Here is a 26863-nt window from a genome sequence, read left to right as displayed (position 1 = left end):
TGCAAATGCTTTATTAAAAACTTGTAAAAGTTTATTTAGGAGGACATTTAAACGCTTGTTTAATATTAGCAACAGTCAATTTTAGGAACTGCTAAACATTTTACTGCTGAAGCTGCCGCAATTTTGAGCTTTTCCGCATGGCGTGGTAGCAGTCAGGTAATACAAGTCAGAGCTTTACATGTTTATGAGTTCCACGAGGACATGAACACAAGGTAAAACATAATTACAGTGATTTTGGCATGGTATGAATCAACTTAATTGTCATAAAACAATATATGCACAGGGTTAAACAGGTTAGGATAGGATACCGACTTCTACTTTTCTGTAAATGATTCTGGCTTGTAAGTTTGTAAGGGTAAAGAATAAGAAAGTATGTAAATTAATAAATGCATGAATAGAAAAATGCATTCATGATTTAATCTGCAAAGGATTTAAGTACACACTCACTGCTTTTAAAAACTCAAGCGTGCATTTGTCCATCCACGTTTCCTGCCTGATGGTGTCCTCAGAGAATAGCCTATAACATGTCCAAACTTCACATATGATTCACCACTCTTTGACTCAGAGCAAGTCTGTGCTAATGGGACTTTCATATTTCAAATCATATTTCCCAGACTGGATGGAGGAAGTCTGAGAGTGACATTTTTCAGTGTTTTTTTTTTTTTTTTTGAACACGTGAGTCACAGAGGCATTCAGATCCTTAGCACATATGCAATGAAATGACAAACTGAGAAAGTTGTGACGAAAACAAAATGACAAAGCAAACTGTACATGTACAACAAATAGCCAGACAGAGAGTGAAAAGACAGAACTGTGATTAATCAAAGAGAAGAAACAGAAATCAGTCCAAAAAAGCAACCAAAAGAGAACTAGTGACGAGTGAAGGATGTACTGTATGTGTACAAAAGAAAAAGTGAGAGAAAGAGAGGTGAGCATATTCTGAGAAGGGGTGAAAAAAGCAAGTGAGGCCAGAGTAAAACTTCAGTTTAAGAAATAAATGAGGAAGGCTAACCTTAACTTTAAAAGAGTTCAGTATCAAAGTATTAAGCTGCAAAACTGTTTTAAATTATGATCATAACTGAAGACCAGAGTAATGGCTGATGAAGTTCTGAGAAGTAAATAAACAGATATGTATATATAGACAATTCCATTTGAAAACCCTTCAGACAATCAAATAATGGAATCCCCAGTTGGCAGGAACTGACCATGACAGCCATACATTGAACAGAACTGACACATCACTTGCAATTGTTGCTGTGATGTGGTTTGGTTGCGCAAAATGTATGGCCAATTCCTTGTTAAATCTCCTCATCATGCACCCTGATCACAATCACCACATAAACATCATGGCCATTCTGCTACACTCACAACCCTGATTGTGGTAATCTGCGGTTTCTCTAATGCAGTTAGATCGCTCAGTTACGGAACAGATGATGCTATATAGCAGCATCAGTTTTGGCCTCCGTACCGGCAGCAGCATTTGTTGCTTTTCTTCTTTCAATAATTGTTTTCGATTCCTCTGCTTCTTGTCATTATAAGCTGAAATGCCTCCAGCAGACAGTGATAGGCTAAGTAAAAACTGCGCAGACAGGGAATTTCAGTGGCATCTCAGCTAGACATAAAGTAGAGAGTAAAGTTGCTGAGCATCTGGCTAAAATTTAGCAGTTGAGTTATGTATGTAACAAAAATTGCAGAGCTTTCATTTTAAGAGAAACCTAAAAAAGACACAAAGACAGAAGCAGATGTTTTTAAGATCTCCTGAGTCCTAACAAACTTGGTTCAGTAAGATCAGGGAATGTTTTAAGGTGACACGTGTCACTTTCTCAATGTTGTAAACTTTGTATGGCTTTTTTTGCAGAGACAGCTTCTAGCAAACCATTTGTAGGCTGACTTTCTGAGAAGCTGTAAACACTGTGGCCCTATGGAGCTGTCAATATTTGAACAAAAGCAGATGAGGGAAGACCTGTTTGTGAATTCTATTTCTGTGATTCGGTTTCATATGGTGGAAATTCTACAAAAAAAAAAAAAAAACATTTTTCATAATTGATACAATTTTCAACCAGCACTATTTACAATGTCAGGAGAGCAAAAGTAGGTGCTGAATATTAATGAACAAAAATTTAAATAAGTGTTCACAGATTTGACAGACTAAAATAAAAGCAGAAAAATATATATGAATCAAGCTTGTGAGCCAGTTAAGTCTCAGTGTTGTCAGATAAAATGCTTGAAATTACACAGCAGTTCTTGGCTTCTAACATGTACCTTCACAGTTACACACATATGATATGAATTTTCTATTTCTCTGTCCACACTGAATGAGAAACAGCGGTCCAATACAACACAATAATGGCCAATTAGAACATATTTGACCGGTAAAATACAGTTATATGGAGGGGGATTTTCGACCAATTAAATTTTACAGTGGGCAGGGCTACCTGATCCAACAGAAACATAATATATGTGTATATATATAAATATTTTTGCATGAGAAAAGTTATGTTCCTTCCCTCCTGTCTTTTTTCTTTCTATCTATCTACCTTCTTTCCTTACTTCCTTTCATCCCACCTTCTCTGATCCTGGTAACTTCAAAACAGAAAGAATTGGCTGCTGGGTGGTGGACGTGGGTAAGAGAAATAAACAAAGCTGCTCTCTGGCCTATGTGCAGGCGGAGAAGAATGAAGGAGAGGAAGAGAAACCTGCAGGGAAACAAAAGAGAAAGCACATGTGCACGAGAGAGAGAGAGAGAGAGAGAGAGAGAGAGAGACGAATGGAGAGGTACCGAACCAAGAAAGTGAAAGTCAGAAAGAGACGCAGGCCTCCGGGCGATGCTTGTTCCTTATCCAAAAGAAAGACGAAGAGTGAAATGGAAGGACAATGTGAGAAGAAAGAGTTGGCGGGTGTGCTGAGGATGGAGGTCTGGGGAGGCACGTGGTGGGACGTCCTCAGGAGAGATGTGTGATAAACACCAAGAGTAGATAAAGCACTAACATTTTGGATTTAACCTTCATAACCTCCACCCAACACTCATATCTTATGTTGCTTTCCTATCCCTCCTCCTCATCTTCCTCCAGTGTTGGCACAAAACAAAAAATTTAAAATACAAATTTATGCCAAATATCAATCTGAAACAAACACAAAAAGCATAAATATTTCAATAGTTCACCATTACACCAATTTCTTCCAACCAGAGGCTACATGGCCAGTGAGATAAGCCATCTCCCATGTCTGCACTAATGGGCAGTGAGACATCAGACCAGATTCATTACAATTCATTACAATCTTGGCACATATGAGTGGACCTGTAATGAGGGGGAGCAGAGAAGGGAAGCTACAAGAAAAATAAAACCAAAAACACATTTCATTCCATATTCTGTAGCCAGGAATGTGTCTGTATGAGGCCAAATAGACAGATTAAAGTAGCAAAATAAATAGAAGCTTGTGTATGATGAGAGATCATCGATCTCCACATAAAAACAACAACATCTCAGCTCTGTACCCGACACTGGAGGGCCAAACAGCTGTTGAAAATCAATATGGTGCTTCAGGGATTGACCACAAGAATGACACAGTGTGTTTGACGGAGAAAGATTGATGCAGCTTTTATGATAATCTATCAGCAGTGAAACACACATTTTCAGGTGTGAAAAGAGTACACAAATGTACAACTTACTTGAAGGTTAACAGTTAGCAATTAGCACATAAGGTACAGATAAGCAGTTCCACACATGGAAATGTTTAAACAAAATATTTTTTTATATTTAGATATTTAGATTAACCATAAACAAACATTACCAAAACACTGCATGACAGCATTTTTTTTATTTTTATTAGTTCTAAAAAAACTTAAGCTGAATCTGAAATAATGGCTATATTTAGGTTTTTGTTTTTTAAAAGCAAACCTTCCCACAACATCAATAAGAGTTCACCCAAAAATAGCTGACAAGTCACTGGAGGGCCAAATTTTGGAGAGAGGGAGCAGTGGAAGCCAGGAAACAGCTAAAAATTGCATATAACACCTTTCCCTATTAGGGCACAGTCACTTGCTGTGTTCAAACAAGCCATGAACAAAGACAACATGGTAGACCCAACACACAGCATCACAGTCGGATCCCCTGATTTTGAAGAGATTAGAGAGACAGAGACCCCAGTCTGCCAATGAGCTTAGTAATTAGCACCACATGGAAGGATGCTGACCTTTCTAGGCTGCAGGGCTGTCTGGATTTCAAGGTAAAACAAGCAGTGAGCCATCACAAAGTGTTTATCAGGACATTTATTCTTAGACCATTCTTAAAGGTTACAAAACTGAGCCGTCAAACAGCATGTTCGTCACTTTCCTCCTTAAAACTAAAGAGTGAGCAAGGAGAATGGCCGCAAATAAAGACTCTTCATGGGGAAATTTGGGATTGGTGTAGAGGAAGTGTAGCCAAACATCATAATCAGCCAAGCTTACTCGAAGGTTGGAGTTGTTCTGCAACGTTAGCACATTTGCTGGGACAGCAGCTGCATGCAAATACCACACATTCCCTTTATGTTACGGAACAGTTCTTATTTGTTTTGGGAAACAAATTCAAAAACATTCTTTTTAGGTTTTAAACAATAAACTATAGTTCCATAAATGTTGAATGGAGGTTTTTATGTGATCTAAAAAGAACTTAGAACATCAAATAACTGCACTCTAGTAACTTTCTTAGAACATTTTAGAGGTTAGAAAACAATGACTGATCAGTGTTACAGATGACCAGTTGTAACCTCATACCCAGCAATCAACTGTTATTTTCAAGAAGTTTATATGTATTTTAGGTTAAGTGTCTTCACAAGCTGTTTTTGTATGAAACATATGCTAGTAAACTCTCCCCAAAAGCAATGCATCACCTCAGAGAAGGTCACTCCAATCAATAATAAATGAAAAGAACGGAAAGGTGCATTTGGAGATAGAAAAAAAAATGTGTAATAGACTCTGGCCAGATGTGAGCTAAAATTTCCTAAGAACTTCAAGATCTCCCCAAGATGCTTGAGGCAAGCTTTTGAGAACTACAGCCTGAGGTACAACATGTTGTAAAACTAACCTTTGGATAAAGGTCTTGGAAATACAGTGTAGGAACACACAACCTCACATGGTTTGTCCAGTTTTATCAAAGGTGGACATAGTCAAACTTCAAAAGTCAATTTTCAAGCAAGTCAATGCCCTGTACCTTCTTGGCTCTGTTAAGGATAGCCTACGGACCAAAAAGCCAAATGGGATTTGAAACTTCTGCCTGTATCTACATTTCTGACACTGCATTAATTTCATTCTCTGCCTCTTTTTCCTTTTAAATATTTATAACGCTAAGCAAGCCAGCTAAAGGCTTCAAACCAATAACCTAATGGTCCTGTTGCTGTGGCATGTTCCTCACCCAGGGGCTGTGGATATAACCACTCTGACATGTAAGAAATATGAATGATGTACAGCTAGTTGGCAGCCTGTGAGATCTGTGAGCATGACAAGCTACAACACACCCTGATGAGAGAAAAAAACAAGCTGCCACAGATTAAAGTATTACACTACAAAGACAGCATCAATTACCAAAGGCCTCACCCAAAGACCTTAAAGCCCCCAACATTAGAGCTACTCACCACCTCTACGGCACTAATCAGGCTTTAATCGAACCCTAACTAATTACTGTTTCATCAGTATATATCGTGAGGAATAGCTAACAGCCTCTTTCCCCATTACATTTAAATAGGTCTATTTTGGAAACTACAACAGCAAACAATTAAGGGCTGAACAAACACAATAGAGGTTCATTATGGATGAAAGCAAGTGGAGGACGAATACTAAGTGATGGATGATCTTTGGAGGCAGAGGAATAGTCATAGGGTACTGAAGTTTGTTATTGCTCAATGTCATTCTAAAGGCAAGAGCCTCCTTTTAAATTCATGAGTGTGAATTTATACTGAATTGGCCACACAGGCCAACTACTGAGCACCCTGGTTAGCTACTAGATCCTTGGCTTAGGATGTAAGAAGAAACTGTGAGAGGACAGGGATTGACTAAGTTTGAGCAAGTCTTAAACTGGAAAGCATTCTGGTCCCATCTCATATTTGACTTTCTTCTTATAATACCCCCCTCCAAAACTTCAAGGGGTCTGACACGGCAAGCAATCTACCTGGGGAGAGACCCCGGAAGATCAAAGGTCTCTTCAACATACGAGGGCTTCGTCTCTGAGTGTACGAGCTGAGTATTCAGGGCAGAATACCACAGAAATCTGGGGAGCTATGGCACTTCCCCAACTCCCCACTCTCATTCTAGAAACACTATGGAGAGGTTAATGCAAAACTACCAGTAGAGGATGGGGAAGGATGGAGGGAAAAGACAGACAGTCAGGGGGAGAAGATGAAAAGAGAGAGTAAGAAATGGTGGAGTAAATCAAGTTATGGTGGGGTGCACCATAGATTGTTTTAGATACACCCAATATTTCTTCCAGAATATTCTACTGTACTACTTCCTGTGTTTTGTTCTATTTTTAATTTAAATGCCATGACGACAATCCTGCCACTAATGATACAACCAGAATATCTTAGTTTGGCACTGTTGCTGTCAGTCCAGAGTTGTTGGCATTTCTCAACAAGCAATTACAGGAACATACTCACTTTACAATTTTCCACATTATGTCAGAGGCCATCCAGCCCAATCTAACTTGTACCTGAATAAACTTTTCTCAGACAACTTCCTGACCTCTTCTACCAGGCTAAAAAAAAAAAAAATCTGGAGGGTGAGGGGAAATAAACAATGCAGCCTTAGCAGACACCTGGAGCAGGATCACGTCCCTCACCTCCATACTACAGAGATGCACTGCGGCAGCTCACTCGATCCTAATGACATTACCGAAGTGGTTTTGGCCATGCTGTGTGCCTCTGACATTTAAATTGACTCTGTAAATTGCATCGGCGTGACATGGAATGAGACGAGCAATGGGCAGTATTGACTTCTCTGCAGCTGAGGAAGCTTCATTTAAAACTGGAGAGATCTCACAGACTCTGTGTGGTCAGGATGGATTCACATGTGCTGTTTCCACCACACAAGGGGATCACAGACTGTGGTTGCCACTCTGTAATCAACCTGATAAATTATTATTAGGCCTGGAGGCAGTATGATGTGTAAAGTAATCAAACATGGGCAAAATTGCAAGTGCCGGATATTTACAGAGGCCAGTGATGATTATTCTTTTCTCTTTCTCTTAGCGTTTTTTTCCCTAAATTGTTTGCCACAAGCATGGAATGTCACAGTAAGCGCTGATTTATAGATGCTATTATTTTACCCATCCAAAGGATACTTGTAATGGCCACTATTAGTCAGTTATAGGTGTGTTTTAATGGCCTGATGTGGTTAAGCTGAATTCTCGGCTGTGCGCTGGGGTCTATGAAGATGCGACGGCAGCCGCCGCAGTGTAATAACAGAGCAGCAGCCGGAGGGCTAGGTTTGACTGCGCCTGCACCGAGAGCAAAATGCCATAAAAACAGCAGTTTACCAGCAGGGCCGTGTGCAAACATTCATTCTCCTTAACTAACACACACATACATATACATTCAAGAAGACACATGCAGTGTGATTGAGAGCAGCAATCTTTATCTGTTCTCTGTTTTTCACTTCTCAGAATCTAAATTTATGAGCGGCAATGTGCAAACCTGAAGGCATCGTAACTGCAGTTTATTGGGGAAAACGCTAATATTTACTTGTGTGTATATCTGCAGGATATGCTATTACTGAGGTTTGTGTAGCTCCCAATGGGAAACAGTACCATAGTACTTTTACTCTGTTCTTAAGTATTTATTTTTCTTTTTTTAAAGTTATTTTGTGAATCTTTTAGTTTTACTCCATTATTTTCCAAAGCATAACATAGCTTGTTTGTAAAGAAATAAAAAAATGTTGCAGTTGATAACAATCAAGCCAATTCAAACCATCCTGCCACATGAGACAACCAATACCATTCGGTATCTTTATGATGTAAAATATTTGATCAGAAATTATTTATAATTTACCTAAATATCTTGTTTAAAAACAAATCCCAACACAATGTACGAATCAGTCAAAAATAATAATAATAATAATAATACTTAAGTCCTCTTAGGTCATTTTCACTACAATCAATAAGCTGCATAAATGTAATATTTATATTTTTATATATTTTTTAATTTACATAATTTTATTGTATTCCTCGATAAGATTATATATATATATATATATATATATATATATATATATATATATATATATATATATATATATATATATATATAGATTTATATATGTATATATAGATTTTTTATTCATAATTATATAATTTATATTTATAACAAATATTTAGTATTAAAATAACATTTTTCAATACATTAAAATTAATTTATGTATTTAAATAAAACATTCATTACAATTTAAATCAAGTAAATTTTTGCCATCGGTGACATGAACATTAGGATGCCCCAATTAACCAATCAGAATCAAGCATTCCAGAGAACCATGTAATAAACCAATTTTAATGTCCTTTCAAATCTCCCTGACTGACAAAGACTGGCTGATTGATGACTCACAATAATGTCAGACTGAACTCTATCCTAAAAATTTAAATTTAAATTAAATTTAAACACAATACTTTACCTTAAGTGGAATCTGTATACCTCATCCACCACTCCTAACTCCTTAATCAGGTACACATGCACACAAGTACGCGCACACTCATACACACCGCTCCAAAGATCTAGCTATGACAATACTAGACCAAAACACTTGAATGATGAAAAAAAAAAGAGATAAAAAGAGGGACGTTAAGTGCTCATTAAAATATCTACAGGGTGAGACAGACAGTGGGAACTCGGCACTCTATGTGTTGCCGGAATCTGAGAGCGAGATAATTGGCCATTATGACAGTGGACGACATGTCATTACCTTTTCATTAGCTGGCCTCCTCTCTTCCCAGGATTCCCCTGCACTACTGAGCAAGAAAAAGACGGCATTAATGTAATGTGGAATTAAGAGAGGCGAAGAAGAGCAGGACGGATAGGGTACGCACATACAGACACACACACTCTACTCGCTTACCCATCATTCTCTCCTTAAATGGAGCTGAGAGCGCGGGAGCAGACTGACACCAATTTAAAATCTGCAGCGATCAAATGAGAAGAGGAATGGAGAAAGCACGTGTGTGGGTGGATTTGTGTTTTCATAGCAGTGTATACGTTGTGTCTATGTTTTCACACAGACATTCGTACAAGCGCATCTCTCTCCGAAAATGCCATATGATGGATTGAAATGCAGCAGAACCCCTGGGAAAGAGAAACAAGAGATGCACAAACAGATAAAGTTATGAGTTTTATGGGAAGGTTCAAAGACAAACTACTACAGCACTGTCAAAACTCGTCTACGCCGACTTGGATCATGGATGTCAAGTCAATTTCCGAAAGATTACTCACCAAAAAGCATTTTGCAACCGACGTTCCAGAAGATGCGACAAAATATGAGGCTCTGTTACATAACGAAAACTCGCTCACAACATAGTTACTTGTCATTTAGCCGACATGCTTTATCTAAACTGACTTAAAGTACACTAATTGCAAGGAACATCCCACTAGAGCAATTTAAGGTTGAAGACCTTGATGAAAAAAAGACCTTGTTAAGAAGGAATTCAGCTCTAAATTCAGCTTAATTTATGACTCCCTCCTACCTAAGATCAGATCAGCTATCATTGCATTCACAACCCAGATTCATAAACACTAGGCTGCTAGAATTATTCTACATATGGAATACATACAAATGTTGCAAACATGTTATGCATATTTAATATAATGACATATATACGTACACACACTTATGTAACAAAATGTGTCAATTCTCTAGCATGTGTTTGTAAACAGGTTTTGTCCAATATGGCAGGATGCATTGACATGACATGGTAATTCAGCAGTCATCTTTACTCATTTCTCTACCCACATCCTGTTCACACATTCCTTGGAACATCTCACTAAACATCTCTATAAATAAACCTTTTAATAGATGCAATTGATTGCTTTTTGTCATGAACAGGAGAGGCATCTTATGGTTTGCTGGTGGAATAAACAATCAGTAGCACTCATTGTGTTCAGTAAATCGTGTGACTGTGAGAAGCATCATTAGGTTGTTCTGAATTAATGGGCACTGGTGAAGATGCTTATTGGGGGACTCGATTAGACTGGAGTCCACACAGTCAAATTATAGCCCGATTATAGATTCAGTTTGGACAGGAAGTCTGCAGCAGAGGCTCAGAGCTGAGAGACGTACAGCTGTTCTTAATTGGTCCCTGATGCAAACTGACTTTAGGCCATGTAGAAAAGGAAGGAAGTGTGAAAGAGACAAGGGAAAAGCAAGGAAGATAGAAATGAGAGAGGTCTCCAAACTAGAGGAAAACAACAAAAAGAAGCCAGGGGGAACAATGTGGGTGAGCATGATTCCTTTCTGATGTCTTCTGTTGTAGCTCCCCGCAATCGATTCTTCCAGTCTATTACTTTCCACTCACTCTCACTTGCTATTTCCCCTTTACTCTTTCTCTTCATTTTTGGGTCTCTTGCTTTTCTTTTATAAAGATCACAGTCAATGTGGTTGTTTTGGGTGAAGTGTCTGAGAGGGGAAATAAACGCGAGAAGAGCGAGAAAAAGGGATAACACAAAGCAGGGGAGCAAATGCGCCGCAAGACCATACAGATTCAATTAGATGTTTTGTGGAGATTCTCAACACATCTACAACATCATTCTGAAAGTAACAAGTGCAATACTGCTCAAAGAGGTTGACAACTTTAATCTATGAATAAAGTGTGGAAGTTCATCCCAAAATGAAACTGATCTTTGATTCTCCACAAAAATACTCAAGCAGAAACTTGTACCTTATTGCTAGAAGATGCATGACAAATGAAAACAATGCTTTCGAAAATCATTTCAAAATATCTTTGAAAGTTCAAAAAAGCTTGACATCCTCCACATGGATAGAATCATAATCTGCAGCTAAAAAAGTCTGAGTCAGTGACAGTGATCACATACTACACAGTTTTCTATTAAATGTCAGCTAAAATCTGCAGACTGGCTTTGACTTTCAACAACTACAGTAAATTTGTCCAGAAAGTAAACTGAAGTAAAAATTTGGGCAAAATGTGTGTAGTATATTCCAGCCTTAATGCTAAGTTTATTACTTTAATTATAAAACCAATACATATCCAGTAGACTCCTAACAGATAGTGGGGATTGTGATTCAGCATTTTTATTTTGTTCAGCAAAAAAGTTCCAATTCATTCATTGATTCGTTTGGAGACTCTTTCTTGTGTGTATGTTCAATATCAATACACGGTAACACTTTAGAATAAGATTCCATTAGAAAATGTTAGTTAACTACTTTCGTTAACATGAACTAAGCAAGAACAATCCTTCTACAGCATTTATAAGTCTTAGTTCATGTTAATTTCAACATTTACTAATGCATTATTTAAATCAAAAGTTGTGCTTGTTAACATTAGTTAATGCACTGTGAATTACCATGAACTAACAATGAAGAACTGTATTTTCATTAACTAACATTAACGAAGATGAATAAATATAGTAATAAATGTATTATTCATTGTTTGTTCATGTTAATTAATACATTAACTAACATTAACTAATGGAACCTTATTCTAAAGTGTTACCCAATACACCAGTATGCATTGGCCATTAAGTATGTCTTTGAGTATTATGAGCAACTAAATTACTCATTCATTCGTTAACACAGTCATTCATGACTGAAACAGCCCTCATTTAAAATACAAACATTTATACTTAAAAGAAAACTTGGTCACACTTTATATTAGGGTCCAATTCTCACTGTTAACTAACCATTAACTATGACTTTTGCCTCAGTTAATGCTTAAAACTATGCTTATTAATAGTTCATAAGGTAGTTGTTAAGGGTATAGGGTAGGATTATGGATGTCATGCATTATATGTACTTTATAAGCACTAATAAACAGCCAATATGTTAATAATAGACATGCTAATAAGCAACTACTTATTAGTGTGAATTGGACCCTATACTAAAGTTTTACCGAAAACTTTTGTCAGTGGTATACAGGCATAAATGAAAGTCCATATTGCGCTGTTCATTGCAAGATTTCACCTCTCCTCACCTTTTTTCACAAGAATTAAAGGTTCATTGTGTAATATTTACGGACAGTCTAAAAGATCTAAAGATCTAAAGATTAATGATCTACTCACAGAAATGCAATATAATATACATAACTTTGTTTTCAAAGGTTGAAAAACCTTTCTTAATGAACCGTTATGTTTTTTGTTTTTTTTTTACCTTAGATTGAGCAATCTACATACGCCACAGGTCCCATGACATGGAAGTCACCATCATGTTTCTGTAGCAGCCCTAAACGGACAAACAGCTCTACAGAGCGCGTTTTGTCACTGTTGTTCTTGCGAATAAGACACTGACACAATTATGAACAAGTACATTAATATTTGCAATAACATTGATTTATGGAAAAATTAAGTAATTATAATTCCTTAATTTATCTTTGTAAAGAAATCTCATTACTCTCTGCTGTCTTTACCGTCGACATCTTGAGCTGTATCGGCCACCGTAGCTTCTCTAAAGAGAGGGATGAGCTGGAAACTGAGCCGTCGGTTGCAATTCGCAACCTTACCGCTAGATGCTGCTAAAATGTCAGTTTTTGACTCTACTAAATACAGAAGTTCTAAGCGGCCATGCATTATAATTGTTTTTCCTTTTTGTTTTCTCGTTATAACGACTTAATTTACTCGTTATCTCGACATAATGAAAGTCGTTTTCTCGTTATAACGACTTATTTTTCTCGTTATCTCGACATAACGAAGTTCGTTTTATCGTTATAACGACTTCTTTTTCTCGTTATCTCGACATAACGAAAGTTTGTTTTCTCGTTATAACGACATGACAGTTTTACTGTTGCTATAGTAACGAACTCAACTTTGACAGGCATCTGATGGACAACCATGCAGGCGCTCTTACTGTAGCCTATATTTCAGCAAATTTAGCTTCGCCTAGGTAATAAGGTCTACAATACTGTATATAAATAAAGGCTGATCAATCACTGTTGATTTTTCCAGAGACAGTACAACGAACGTTTTGTTTTTGTAATTAACATGTTTAAATGGCAACACCGCGAAATTAGAGCTGCTTGGATTAAACTCACTTTTCATTTTCCCTTTATTTGAAATAAAATTATATAATTTGTAGTAGTCATTATATGATGTGGCAGATATCATGTGTGTTACAAGCTTCTGTTTGAAAAGAGTGTCCATGTGTAGGACTACGTGTAGTGTGTGTGTGTGTGTGTGTGTGTGTAGAAAAAAACGATTACAACATTATAGAACAAAACTGAATTAAAGTAGCCTATGGATTTTACATATACATCACATTTCTCATCAATATGGTTAACAATAAAGATTAGTAATAAGGAAAAGAAGCACATCAGCCTACATTGTTAAATCCAGTCCTACTGTAGATAAACAGAATACAGTGATGTCAACCTTGGTTTTGATAAGCAGTTATTTTATGACACAGAACGCGTTGGCGAAACTCATGCATCTAGCAGGAACTTAATACACAAAATATTCATATTGATTCAAGCATTTAACATTTATGTATTAATTAAATGTCAGTAATGAAGACTGCACAAATTATAGCGATCACGAGGAAGGTCCGCGTACAGTAAAGTGGATAGTGTACAACACACCATCAGTTATATTCAGGTCTATAGTGCCACCTGCTGGCGCAGTTTTGTAACTTCTTAGAGAAAATGAATTCGTTATAACGAGAAAACGAACTTTGTTATGTCAAGAAAACGAGAAAATTAAGTCGTTATAACGAGAAAACGAACTTCGTTATGTCGAGATAACGAGAAAATTATGTCATTATAACGAGAAAACAAGAAGAAAAAATATTATAATGCATGGCCGCTTAGAACTTCAGTAACTAAAACATAAAAATACCATAATATGTCTGCTACTGAAAAACAATGCTACAGTCAGTTATTCTCCTTTGAAAATGTGCGTTCCGTGCCGGAATGTCTGTCGTTGTTTTGGTTTGTGAAACCAACCCACTGCCAGTTTACACAATTGTATTTCGGCATCCCGCATTTCCAGTTGACGGAAAATACAACATATTTCATTTCATTTATCATCAATTGCACTCGTTCCTGTTGGTGTCGTCAATCTGGCAACCTGGAGGAGGGGCCGTGGAGGAGGGGCCGAGTGAAAAAACCCTCTCCAATATTTTGAATTTGGACAGCAATACCTAGTTCAACCACTTGGTGTCAAGCCTACAAGCCTAAAATTTTGATTGAGCTTTTTTTTTTTTTTTTTTTTTTTTTTTTTTTTTTTGATTAACCAAAAAGATTTATTCAGATTTAGGCATTTAGTGCCTTTTTTTAGAGGTTATATCAATACACCAGTATGCCAGTGTGTGTCCTTCAATTTTATTCAATAGATAATTATTAACCCATTTACATAAAACTTCATCAAATTTTGAACTAAATTTTATATTCTTTTTTTCATATGCATGCATGGAAGCATCCGTGATCATGAAAGGTTAAAACAACTGCCATCTCTGTCCGCGTACAGAGAGACTGCAAGCATGACAGGTTTCAAACACATTTCAAACTTGAACAGATCATCCAAGGTCACAGTGGCCGCAGGTGATGCAGGTGTGCTGTTTAGAAATTTAAAGAGTGAACTAAACACGAACGGCTCTTCCTGTATTCGGTTTCCTTTGAAGCGTGCTACTGATGAAACCCCCTCTCCATCTTGCTTGCACACTAACTTAGACCTCTTACCAATCTGACAGCTGTGCAGAACAGAGTGAGCTACGACCGATGGCTATTTGACATGAAAGGCAACCTCATCACTCAGTTGTAAAAACTCTTATAAAATATGCATGATGAGCACTGCGGTGATACAGCCAGGTAGCCTGGGTACAACAATCAAAGAGCAGACTGCTTGCACAGAGAGATAGAGAGAAAGAGTTTTTTTATTAGAATTATTAGATTATTATCATTATTACTACTATTACTAAATAAACATAATAGTCTTTTAAACATATTTATCAATTTTACATTGTAAATGTTTCATTATTTCGTATTTTTATAAAAAATATATTTTAGAATTTTTTTATCCATATTAATTATTAAATAGGTTTAATACAATATGTGTATATGTGTATGTGTGTGTTAATGTTAAACTTCTGTTAAAGGTCCCATTATTCACGCTTTTTTGAAGCTTTGATTGTGTTTACAGTGTACAATATAACATGTTTATGTTTCGCGTGTAAAAAAAACAATATTTTTCACACAATTCACCTATCTGTATACCACTGTTTTCACTGTCATAAAAACAGGCTGATGTCTTCCTTGTTCTATAAAGTCCCTCCTTCAGAAATACGTAACTGAGTTCTGATTGGGCCACCGGTTCCTGTGTTGTGATTCGACAACAGCTGAGCGTGCACTGCCCTCCTGCTAACGTGACTGGGCTAGAACGCACGTGCTGGAGATGTACTTATAATCACAGGAGTGTTTTTACTGTCGAGATGTGCATGAAAATCGCATTCGTTTTTTTAAACAACGTTGCCCTTTGTGTAATAAGTTACAGAAACTGTTAAACGCACCAACTTAAAAAATAAAATACACTTACCAGTTGTGGTCCATAAACAACGCCTTCTCCAGACAAAGAGGGAACTGCTCCATCTTTCAAGAATAATCTTTGTGCAAATTAAACATTTGCATTAAACTGGTTGAGATTGAGGAAGCTGTCCTCAGCAAAATGTGCTGCACATAGTTTTACATGTGGATTATAATTTTCGGGAACTGAGTTAAACATAAATTGTAACCATTAATCTCCAATTACAGCGTCCCAGGGAAGCCCAAACAAAGATGATTTGACTCCAAGATGAAAATAACAGCGTTTCAACGACATGGCAAACAAAAACGCAGCTCTTCCTTCTTCTCCGTCGGAGCGCAACAAGACCACGCCCCCTTTTTGTGAATTCATGTGGGCAGAGGTTAGTCAAAAAACTGTTTTAGTAGCGTCATTACTGCAGGAACTAGAGGGGTGTAGTCCAAACGGGTCGTTTTTTGTAGGGGAATTCTGTTAAATAAAATATCTCGCTTGGCATTGAGCTTTAGCATTTTACAGATATTATTTATACTCTAACAAGAACATTACACACTAACTAAAGTTTAAAACATGGTATCACGAAGAAGAGGACTTTTAAAACACTTTTAACCTTGATAAAACACATCTAAGCATAGACAAGCAGTGTGACTCCAGAGCTTTCTGCAGGCTAATTGTTTTTGGGGGCATGACCTTTGGCCTGCTCTGTTGAAAAGATGCTATAAAACTCCATCCTGTACCAATGATTTCTACCATTTCTGTTTCTGTGCATTTTTGTGAGTTAAAAAGTTTGTTGCATTCCCAGAAAACAATCACATGCATGCGTAGTCAGGTTACACGGGGAACAAAGATTTTGATGATGGTTTCTTAGCATTAGCATGCACATTCCCAATTTCACTTCTGAATGATTAGTAATTTGCTCTCATTTGCATGTAAATCACAGAAAAGGATGGAATTATAGGAGGGAGCGGAAGGAACAGCAATAGCTGGAAACAGCACATTTTCTTGACAAGAGAGACTCCGGCAGGCTGCGACTCACCTCTCTTTCGCTAATTGGAAAATAAAAGACTGGGTTGACCTCGGGCGCATCGGCCACAGTGAGCTGCCCTGTCTCAGGGTCGTCATTTTCATTTGTTAAAGCCAGATTATCATACTGCAGCCATTCTGCGCCTCAGTGTGTGACCATGAAGGCTTTCGTTTTTATTCCCGCAGGTCACAAGTGTGTGAGAGAGAGCCAAAGTGTGTGGAGAAAGGGCAGGACAGAGGGGAAACATAAAGACAGAACAGAAAGTTTTAGAAAGTGGGATTATTAAAGTATAATATGTGTGCAGAGAGAGACAGAAAAATGGGAGGACAGAAACTGAGACCTTGAGAAAAAAGAAAGACAGAAATATTGAGTGTGTGACAGAAATTGTGAGTATCACCTAGAACAGTGAGCAACAGGAACAAGTATATATGTTGTCAACCACTTTGCCCTGTTCAGAGGAAGTTGTGCTAATTGCTAACTGCTAAAGGTGCTAACGATCAATGCATTAAGAAAGATTAAAATGTGGCACAAAAACATGTAGTCATGCAAGAATCACCTGAGAGGGATGACATGCTCAAAATGTGATTGCAGAGACACATAAAACATCTGAATGTATGTTTTTAACTTGAAATATCAGTTTCTGATGTTACACTGACTTCTAATAAGGTGAATAGCTTAGGTCCATTTCCATGGTCCCCTTCAAATGTCTTACATTTTTATTAAAATAAAAACATGCTTTATATATAACATTATTTAAATAAATGGCTGATATAAAAAGTGTACACTAAAATCTAAAATAAGTTATAATTATATAACAACATTGCAATGCGAAGTATGGAAACAGCTATTCATTTTGAGATTTACTAAAGATTACATTTGATGTTTAATGTTATTAAAAGTTATTATTATCTTTAAAGATTAATTTTAAAACTTTTGGGCATTAGATGATGGTAAAGGGAGTCTAACTGTAAAAACACGGGAAACATGAGAATGCACAATTTATTATGCAGTAGTCACCATTGTCAGTACATGACAAAATTTGACCAATAAATAAAAAGAATAAAAATACAATGGTACCAATATATCCATATTTTCTTAGTTTATGATCCAGACTATATTTTAAACCCACACTGAAGTTAAAAAGATTGTAAAGAAAATTAACTACTTTTCATTGAAAAACCATGTGCGAGAGAGGAAAATGTCTGTTTCTAGCTGGCTCTGCGTTGTGAGTGTTAGTGTTTTCCACAAAACACCTGGTTTGTGCAGCTCTCCGGTTCTTTTACAAGCAGTGAGTCACAGAAGCGTGAAGCAGCAGCAGATTTTTACACTGACACTGCTGACCATACATCAACATGCAGACGCAGCGGGCCTTTCCCTGTTCACGGTGTGTGTGTGTGTGTGTGTGTGTGTGAGAGAGAGAGAGAGAGAGAGAGAAAATGAAAAATACATGCACATAAGAACGTGTCGCTCTCCTCCGCTGGTCACGGAACACAGAGCACATCCTATGAGTGGCCTCAAGAACATGTGTATGAAATGAGAAAGAAGATAGAACCATATTATATAGTGACACACTCATTTAAAGCAGCGCTATAGTTTTAATGAAATTCAAATGTATATGAGAATATGAGATCGTTATGGTATAGCTTATGGTGCTCATAAGTTAACATTTGACTGGCAGAATCTGCAGATATTTTGCATTATTTAGCAGTGTGTTTTTACTCTGCTGGAGAATCTACATAACTGATATGTAAGCATATCCCACAAGATAACAGAAGAATTATCCTATATAAAACGTTTGCATGCATAATTTGTTGTTGCCTCCTTTTGTGTATGTGTCTTAGTTGACCTGAGCAGCAAAGCTGGACCTCAACATAACTGTGCCAGTGTGGTTGAGAGCTCAAACATGCAGAGCACACTGGGAAATACCAAAGAACTTACAGTACAGTACCTTCAGGCTTTCTCTCAAAACAGTGGGAAGATACACAGCACAAACCTTGTGCACAGACATCACATTCCTGTTTTGTTTTTTTTTTTGTTTTTTTAAATATGAAAAATTCTTTGCAGATCCTTATGAGCAGAACCATATATTTTTAGGGGTGCTTTAATATTTAGCACGAGGATGAGAAATGTTTGACGGGAATTATCCAGCGCTTCAGACTGACAAAACAAGCTTGCATAACCCAGCATCGCTAAAGCAGCATCTACAGTAACTGCACAACCCAATCCCCAACCAGAAAACCTGCATTTATCCAGCATACAAAATCTCTTACCAGTATAAACCTGTGTTTAACCAGCATAAAAAAGTGTCTAACCAGCATAAACCTGCATTTATATTTTATAAACCAGGCTGTTCTGGCATGGAAATTAATTCTGCTCTAAACTGGTCTTGTCCATCATGAAGACCATTTCTGGAGCATTAACGTAATGCATATACTCCATGTTCTCCCACTTTAATCTACAATATCTACAACTGTAACCAAAAGAGTTACTGATATATTCTATTCAGCAATGTCACACCAGTTTCGCATTTTAAAGACAATAAGAAAATGACAAAAAGGACAATCTTGTTCAACTGTCTTGCTAGCTAATTTTGCTTGCTCATGTTGCCTGTCTCACAATGATCAATTCTGCCCACGGGCCAATCAGAACACTGCTTGATGAAAGCGCAGCCATCACAACCTCTGGGATTAAATTGCATTATATTTTATCACAGACAACCTCTTACATCTCTGTCATTGTTGCAATTGATTATTAAAACATGAAATATTCATATTTGGGAGCAGTATCGATTTACATCAAAGAGACGTGTCGGATCATTTTTCAAATACAATGACCAATAGCAGACATCTGTCACAGTGGGGTAATGAGGGGAGAATACATTAAACTAGTTTACATTTGTGTGATTATTGCATAGAGGTTGATTCATGTTATCCATCAAACAGTCATTACTCTGTGTGTGTGTGTGTGTGTGTGTGTGTGTGTGTGTGTGTGTGTGTGTGTGTGTGTGTGTGTGTGTGCGCGCGCGTGCGTGCATGCATATTTGTGTGAGTGCCTGTTAATTTGTCATTGCTGCATTGCTAACTGTAAAAATACGAATCAGCAAGATTCTGTTTGGGTCAGAATGCTTTAAAGATTGGAGCCAAACTGTCAGTGGTGCTTTCTTAGCCCCATACTGTATTAATAAAGAAACATAGAATATATTGCAGTTATGATTATTATTATTAGTTGATAATGCAGAGCACAAACATATCCATAAAAACTTTCCATCATGTACAATTTTCATTTTATAGTTTTCACAAAATAACATTTTTAAGAATTATATTTATCAGCTTTAATTCAATTATCAAAATAGCAAAAGTATTTAAATGTCAAAAGAAATGTCAGAAGAATTAAACATATACAATTTATCCTACAATCTGCAGAGTGGAAATATATGTTCCAAAGAATTTTACATAAACACATTTATTCATTTACTTTTAATTATTAACAAACAATCTCCTTTTCCCCCTTACAAAATCCATAATTTTCTGTTGCTGTTTGTATGTATTAAAACATCCTTAGACATAGCAGAAATCAACTATATCATGTTTGCATTTTATTCTGTGTTTGGACATTAATTCTAACCTTTGTTATCAGGACTGTGCATATGATGCAGGGTGGTATAGTAATCCTAAAAATAATTACATCTGAAATCTTCTTTCTCCTAATTTATTGTTTTTATTCTATCTATTTTTCTTATTTTTTTCTCCTTTCTCCTGAAAGACAGTTCAAGGTTCTTCTTTATTTGAGAAAATAATTTTTTCCTATTTTATTTTTTTTTTTAAATAGGAAGACCGCTACAGGAAGAGCAACTAGGGAGGACCTAGGAGAAAAGATTAAACGGAGGATAGACCAGAACGTTTGGAGCACTTGATCATTCAAGTCTGTGTGCATGCTGAAAGGGTAAAAAGAGTTAGGGCAGAGGAAGAGAAAGAAAAACCACTTATACTCAAGAGTTCATGGTTAATGGTGCGAGTTATGCCTTTGTGGTGAAACCCAGGGTGAGTGGAGGAAGGACAGCAATCTAGTAGGCTCTTCATTCAGCACTCTCTCAAAAGCATTCTATGGAGACACAAATGAAGAAACGGAGAGCAAGGCCACTCAGGGAAAGGAACTGTAGTGTGGGCACGTGCCAGGAGAACAGAGTGGCAATACTTTCAGAGCACTCCAAATATCCATATGGCTATATGAAATAGCAAGGCGAAGTAATGTTTTCGAGATTTGCTTTCACAGTGCATTTGCTATTTTGGTCCATCAACCTCCCACAACCAAGGAAGGTAATGGTGTTATTTCTATCAATCCAGGGTCCAAAATTATCAATGTTTTTATTATTAATATTTATTTTTATTTATAAAAATAATTGAAATTATTTAGCTGTTCCTTCAATACAAGCAACAAACAGAACAGGTCATTGTGACACCCGATATGAGTCTGTTTCTGTCTCACAGTTAAACTACAACAGACCTAAAAAAAGAATGAAGATACATTGCTATTTTGCTCCTCGTATTTTTGTTTTTGTTCATATTTCGGCTTATGTGAGGAATATTCCACATATGTGTCACCACATGGAGTCCTGAAGGAAAAACACTTCAGGCATCCGAGATAAACATCAGATGGAAAATGTTCAGCTGAAGTAGAAGCTGTTAGAAGACACGAGATGTAGCAGTCAATTAGGTTTTCTACTGTATATAGTGTATGATTTGAATCGTTCACATTGCTTATGTCAATGCAGACCAAACTACCAATTTGATAAACCAAGTTTACTCATATCTGGCACTTAGTGAGGGTTCATTTTGGACCCCGTACTGCACTGTATGTACCCAAAACTTCTGGCTTAAGGATCTGCATTTCGATACATCTGCACTGTCTGAGAGTGTAAGATGAACATAACCAAAACTACAACATCTTAATTCCACCCCCAAGAAAATGATGCAAACGAACATAAAAATCTCCAAACTCAGCCTCCCCCAAGATCTACCCCTTGTGCCCTATTGTTATTGAAAATGCAGGCTGTTATGAAGATCCTTCCTCCTTTTGATATATTTATGAGTGCCTGAAAGATTAAACGTGACCTTTGTTCAGTTTTACCGGTGAATGCTGCAAATACAGATTATACAGCAAATCACCAACCTCCAAGGGACATTACACTCATATGCACAGCAAAAAAAAGTTGAAAAGCACGAGCTTCTGGGAAAGTGCTGCCGTTCCATGTTAGAGCTATGACAAATGACAAGAGCACTCTATCATCCTAACAAGCATCTTCTGATCCAGACCTGCTCCTGGTCCCTGAGGATGAACAAACCTGGTCCTCTCCACTCTCATAAATGCTCTCCACCATCCAGGCTTGTGACAAGTTCTCACAACATGGACAGGCTCCAAACATTTCCCTAAGGACATCACTGATGCATTCTGGGAAATGTATGCCTTGTGGTACGAGATACTTGTGGACACAGCAATGCATTAATGTTAACAGACATCCTGTGAGTAATATTCTATTAATGGACATACTTACTTACGTCATATTGAGTTGTGTGGTTGATGCACAAACACACAAAAAAAAAGTATCACGTTGCAGATTCACATCACCGTTCTCCTTCATATGTGCGTAGATGTCAAAAAGCATACTGTGAGAGTTGGTCTAATGATACCGAACGATAAATTAAACATTGCTTATGTTCAGATGGAAGGCACTGCCTTTATTCATAACTCATGCCATCAGAGAACCTCTCTGGAGACTTCAAAAGCTACTCAAACTCATTATCATGTGCACCTCCATCACTGAATCGGGCACAGTTACATCTCCATCTACTGCTGCCCCGGGCTACATTTCCGTTCTGTGTCTCACATCAACTTTATGAAAAAAAAAACCCTTCAACACATTAAAGGAAAATGTCATTTAACGCTCTGACCACAGGCAATGTGGCAAACGCTGTAATAGTTTGGGTTTGTTTATGGTTTTCAATAACAGCTTCTTTCTGACAGGTGCAGAGCATTTCGAGCATGGATGTGAAACAATAGATGATGTCAACGCTTGGAGCGGTGTAAGTGAACATGACAGATGATTGGATATTTTAATGACATGGTTTCATTTGCATATTAATGAAAACTCCCAGTGAACCAACAAAGCGATATCTCAGAGAGGAATGGATATATCTTATGCAATACCCTCTTAATGCTGGTAAGAAGAACTCATTAATTATGAATGTTCGGCTGGTTTGAGCTGATTTCCATAGTTTAAGGAAAGAAGGAGGATCAAATCCTGAGGGTTATTTTGCTAATAGACTTGCAAATAGTTTATCATAACTGATGATAGGATCAGGAGGTCAGATGTCACGCAGCAACATAAGAGGACTTTTTAACACACAGTGAAGAAGAGCATTCTGTGTCAATCAATTCATATTTGATGCAGATTCATAATTAAGACTGAACTTTAGGGTTTAACACTTTAAGTGCTCCTTATCGTATCACACATGAGCTACAGAATCATAATTTCATAGAAATAAACCCCAAGAGAAAACACCTAAGACTATCATTTAGCCAGCCTCTATGAACAGATACACAAAACAGATCTAAAAAGTGGCCCTTAAGGATGCCTCAGGTAATAACAGCAATTCTGACTGATAACAAGACCATCAACCTCAAATTGCCCCCTCCACAGCATCAGGTTTCTTTTTAAATACTTTGCTTTAAATTGCAGACACCACACGTGGTAGGAATATAATAGACGGAAGGGCAAATAAACATTGGCAATTAACAAAATGCTAATTGGACACTTGTTTATAAACATCCAATTAATCTATCTTGGTTGAACATCTTAATGATAGTTATTGTATTTAGAGTCTCTGTGCCCTGTCCACCTCTTTACTAATCATCAATGAATCTTAACATAAGATAATTGCTGCCTTGCTTCTGTTTTCGCTTCAGAACACATGCAACGCTCACATGTGGATAAAAGCACCGAGCAGCATTTATCATTTAAAAAGGAAATCTATGGAGAAGACACCAACAGTTGATTTTCAGTCACACTTTCCATTACATTGTTCATTGTTCTTAAAAACAATCCTTTTAAATATAAAGCATAGAAAAAAAATGGCAGCTGTTGCCAGAATCTCATTTTTATTATATATTTTACAGTCTGTAACTGTGTGTGTCTTTAGTGAGTATACCGAACTTCAACAACTCAAATCTGCTTTGTAATTTAAAATGTTCTGTCAACCATAAAATTAATACAAAATAATACAAGAGCTGAAATAAGAAGCATGATGAGTACATTTCCATGAACCACACCGTGTTACTCATAAAGCAACACATGACACTAAAATAATGCAATAACAATGAACTAAACGTCATAAAATGTAACAAAACTCCCATGATAACCAATCACAAAAAAATATATATAATAAATACTATTGCAATAAAATATAATGCTTAAAGCGTAAAGTGACCTTTTACTTCGAAAACGAATACTTTACAGTAAAACTCAATTTAAACTACAGCGTAGGAACGCACTTAATTCACAAGTAGGCAACTTTATGAAGCTGCTTGTAATTTAAGCAATACTATTTATAATACAAACAATGAAGATTGTAAATTAAAGTGTTATGCGATTTTCAATCAAGAACACGACGGCGGAAGAACAAGCGTGCAGAATGTGATGGAAAGACGCCTTTCATGCCTGTTGCGCTGCGCATCTAATGGTATGCACGCTTGGCATCCTCACTCCAGTAAACACAAGCTTCATGCAAACTGAATTGATGATAAGGTATACAGTGGAGACTGTTGATATAATTTCATGTTTTTGTAGACATTTACAGAATGCGTCGCGCGCAAATGTTTTTTGTGCAATGGCACTCGCTTCTGTTTACAGTCGCTTCTGCCTATTTGAGCGTTTGGCACAGTGACGGGATTGATTACTTTTACATGCGAGAAGGTAGTTTTACGAGAATTACCATCTAATACACGTTTAATCGCAAAGCCATTGATACTGGAACAGTCGTACCTTGAATTGAAAAAAAACTAATATATTATCATTTCTGAGCATCGCTCAGTGCATTCATTCATACAACGGAGATTAAGAGTCCACGAACTCTTCTAGACAGCTAAATGTGGGGGGAAGTCTATCGTTGTGGTTTTATTTTATTTTTTCGTAAACAGTTAAGCTCTCTTACCTCTTGCCTTCGCATAGGGCAGCAAGAGAACCAGGACCGCGAGGAAGCCAAAGCAGGAGTATCGTCCTTTCTTCCCAAAGCGTCCCATCGTCGCTGCGCTTCTCTCCTGCGTCCCCAACTAAACCGGGGAACCGCTCGCGTGTGCCGCTCTCATGCATGTGCCGTGCGTTCCCGGGGCTTCCGTAACAGGTCCCTCCCGTAGCGATAAACCCAAAGTTGTGCGTGAATCACTCTCATCCGCGCGCTGAGTGAGTGTCTCTCGCATCCGTGAGACTGGAATAATGAAGCCGGTGTGCGCTGGCCAATAGCGGAGGGTGATTGAGGGCGGAGGGAGCGCAGCGGCTGTCCTTCACCCTGCTGCTCGGATGCGCTGCGAAGTGACCAGATGTGCTTGAGTAAGAGATGATACATGAGCATACATGTCAGATGTCGGCTAAACTCGAGATGACATATGAACAGCTGGTTGTCATCACAGATCGTGGCGGGGCTCCTGGGGGCCACTGGGATGAGAGCAACGCTGTGCACACACCGGAGCAGAGGCGGTGGCATCTCTCGTGCGAAATCCGCGTGGAAGAAGAGTGGTGGTTTAATTCAGCAAGAGTGCTGTCGTACATACAAACAAGTCATTGGTGTAGAGTAATTTACATTTCAGACAGTAATTCGCCAGGATGTATGTTTTGTCTCCACATTTAAAAAAAAATGTTTAAAATAAGAATGGGTGTTTAAACAATATCACATGAGCGATAGTACTGTTGCAATTAAGTCTATAAACAAGTAATTGATATCGAATAATTTTCATTTCATATCATAATTAGTCTGTATAGCCTATTTTGTCTTCACCGCAAATAAATAAATAAATAAATTAAAATAAATAAATAAAAGTTTCAAATAAATCGATCCGTCTAGATGAGTGTGTCGTACAGAATAAAGCCGGTGTGGAATCACGTTTGAGTGGAACAGACTCAGAACAGAGTTCTGCAATCCACGGACTCCATGTTATCCAATCCAAGTCTTCCATCTCACTTCTGGCACGCTACTGAGAGAAACCCATTACAAGCGATCGGCCTAAGAAAGAGAAACTATTTGCTCTTAGATTTGTGGTGTCTTATTAAAAAATAAATAATAATGCATGCTTTCGTAATATGGTAGTTCCTTATTGAAAGACTATTACAGTTTGAGGTAACTTTGTATTTTACAGTGTATATAATTAACTAAACTGCAATGACGTTAAATATATTTATATAAATAATGGTAATTAAAGTTGCTTGTAATCACACATCTTATCGTTGTTTTTATTACTAAAGGTTATAATTGAATATTCAAGAATAGGTGGACCATATGTAAACGCCTAAATAACTGAAAATATAGTAACTGACCTTATATAGTCTTTAATTCAATGACTTACATAAATAAAAACATACATGAGTATATATGTCCCTGCCATGAACCCTAATATCTGAGGATTTTCTTTCCAGTGATAATTTAGTATGTTCAGAATTGATTTCGATCTGGTCACATTTTCATACATAAGTATTTAGACCAAATATAAATTTGGCATTTAATTATAAGAGTGCAGCTGATCCTCTCTTCTAAACTGGCTGGACGTCTTTTCCCAATGGAGTTCCTGCAATCACTTAGAGGACTGGACTGTGATAGCTGTCAAAAATCTTTAACAGCTCGATTCAACCACCACAGGACAGAGATCTGAAAACTCATAGTGTCATTTTTGTCAGTCAGTTCAAAAAATTAACACCATATTTCAATGGCACAATATCAAAAAGTATCGACCTTTCTTGTAACAAGACTGGAATAGATGGTTCGAATCCAATAATTGTGCTGATTAAACATGACTCCCTACAGCAATGAATTAAGGGCATGATATTCATAGTGCTGTAGACTAGAGGGCCACAATGGGACCCCGAATTGTGATTATAGTACATCTGGG

At 37.3% G+C, this 26863-nt stretch overlaps 1 protein-coding gene across 1 annotated transcript in view; it reads right to left on the bottom strand.

Annotated features, from left to right (window-relative positions):
* LOC113093395 (netrin receptor UNC5D-like) overlaps positions 1 to 25468 on the bottom strand; it is a 121592-nt gene extending 96124 nt beyond the window's left edge. The window contains exon 1 of the mRNA XM_026259184.1: positions 24919 to 25468. Coding sequence (XP_026114969.1) covers positions 24919 to 25006 — 88 coding nt within the window. The 5' untranslated portion in view covers positions 25007 to 25468. The remainder of the gene's footprint in view (positions 1 to 24918) is intronic.
* Between the last annotated feature and the right edge of the window lie 1395 nt (positions 25469 to 26863).

This window comes from Carassius auratus, unplaced genomic scaffold, assembly GCF_003368295.1.
Source record: "Carassius auratus strain Wakin unplaced genomic scaffold, ASM336829v1 scaf_tig00214983, whole genome shotgun sequence".
Classification (NCBI taxonomy): domain Eukaryota; kingdom Metazoa; phylum Chordata; class Actinopteri; order Cypriniformes; family Cyprinidae; genus Carassius; species Carassius auratus.
The sequence above is the reverse complement of the archived record's forward strand: the minus strand, read 5'-3'. Positions and strand labels throughout refer to the sequence as shown.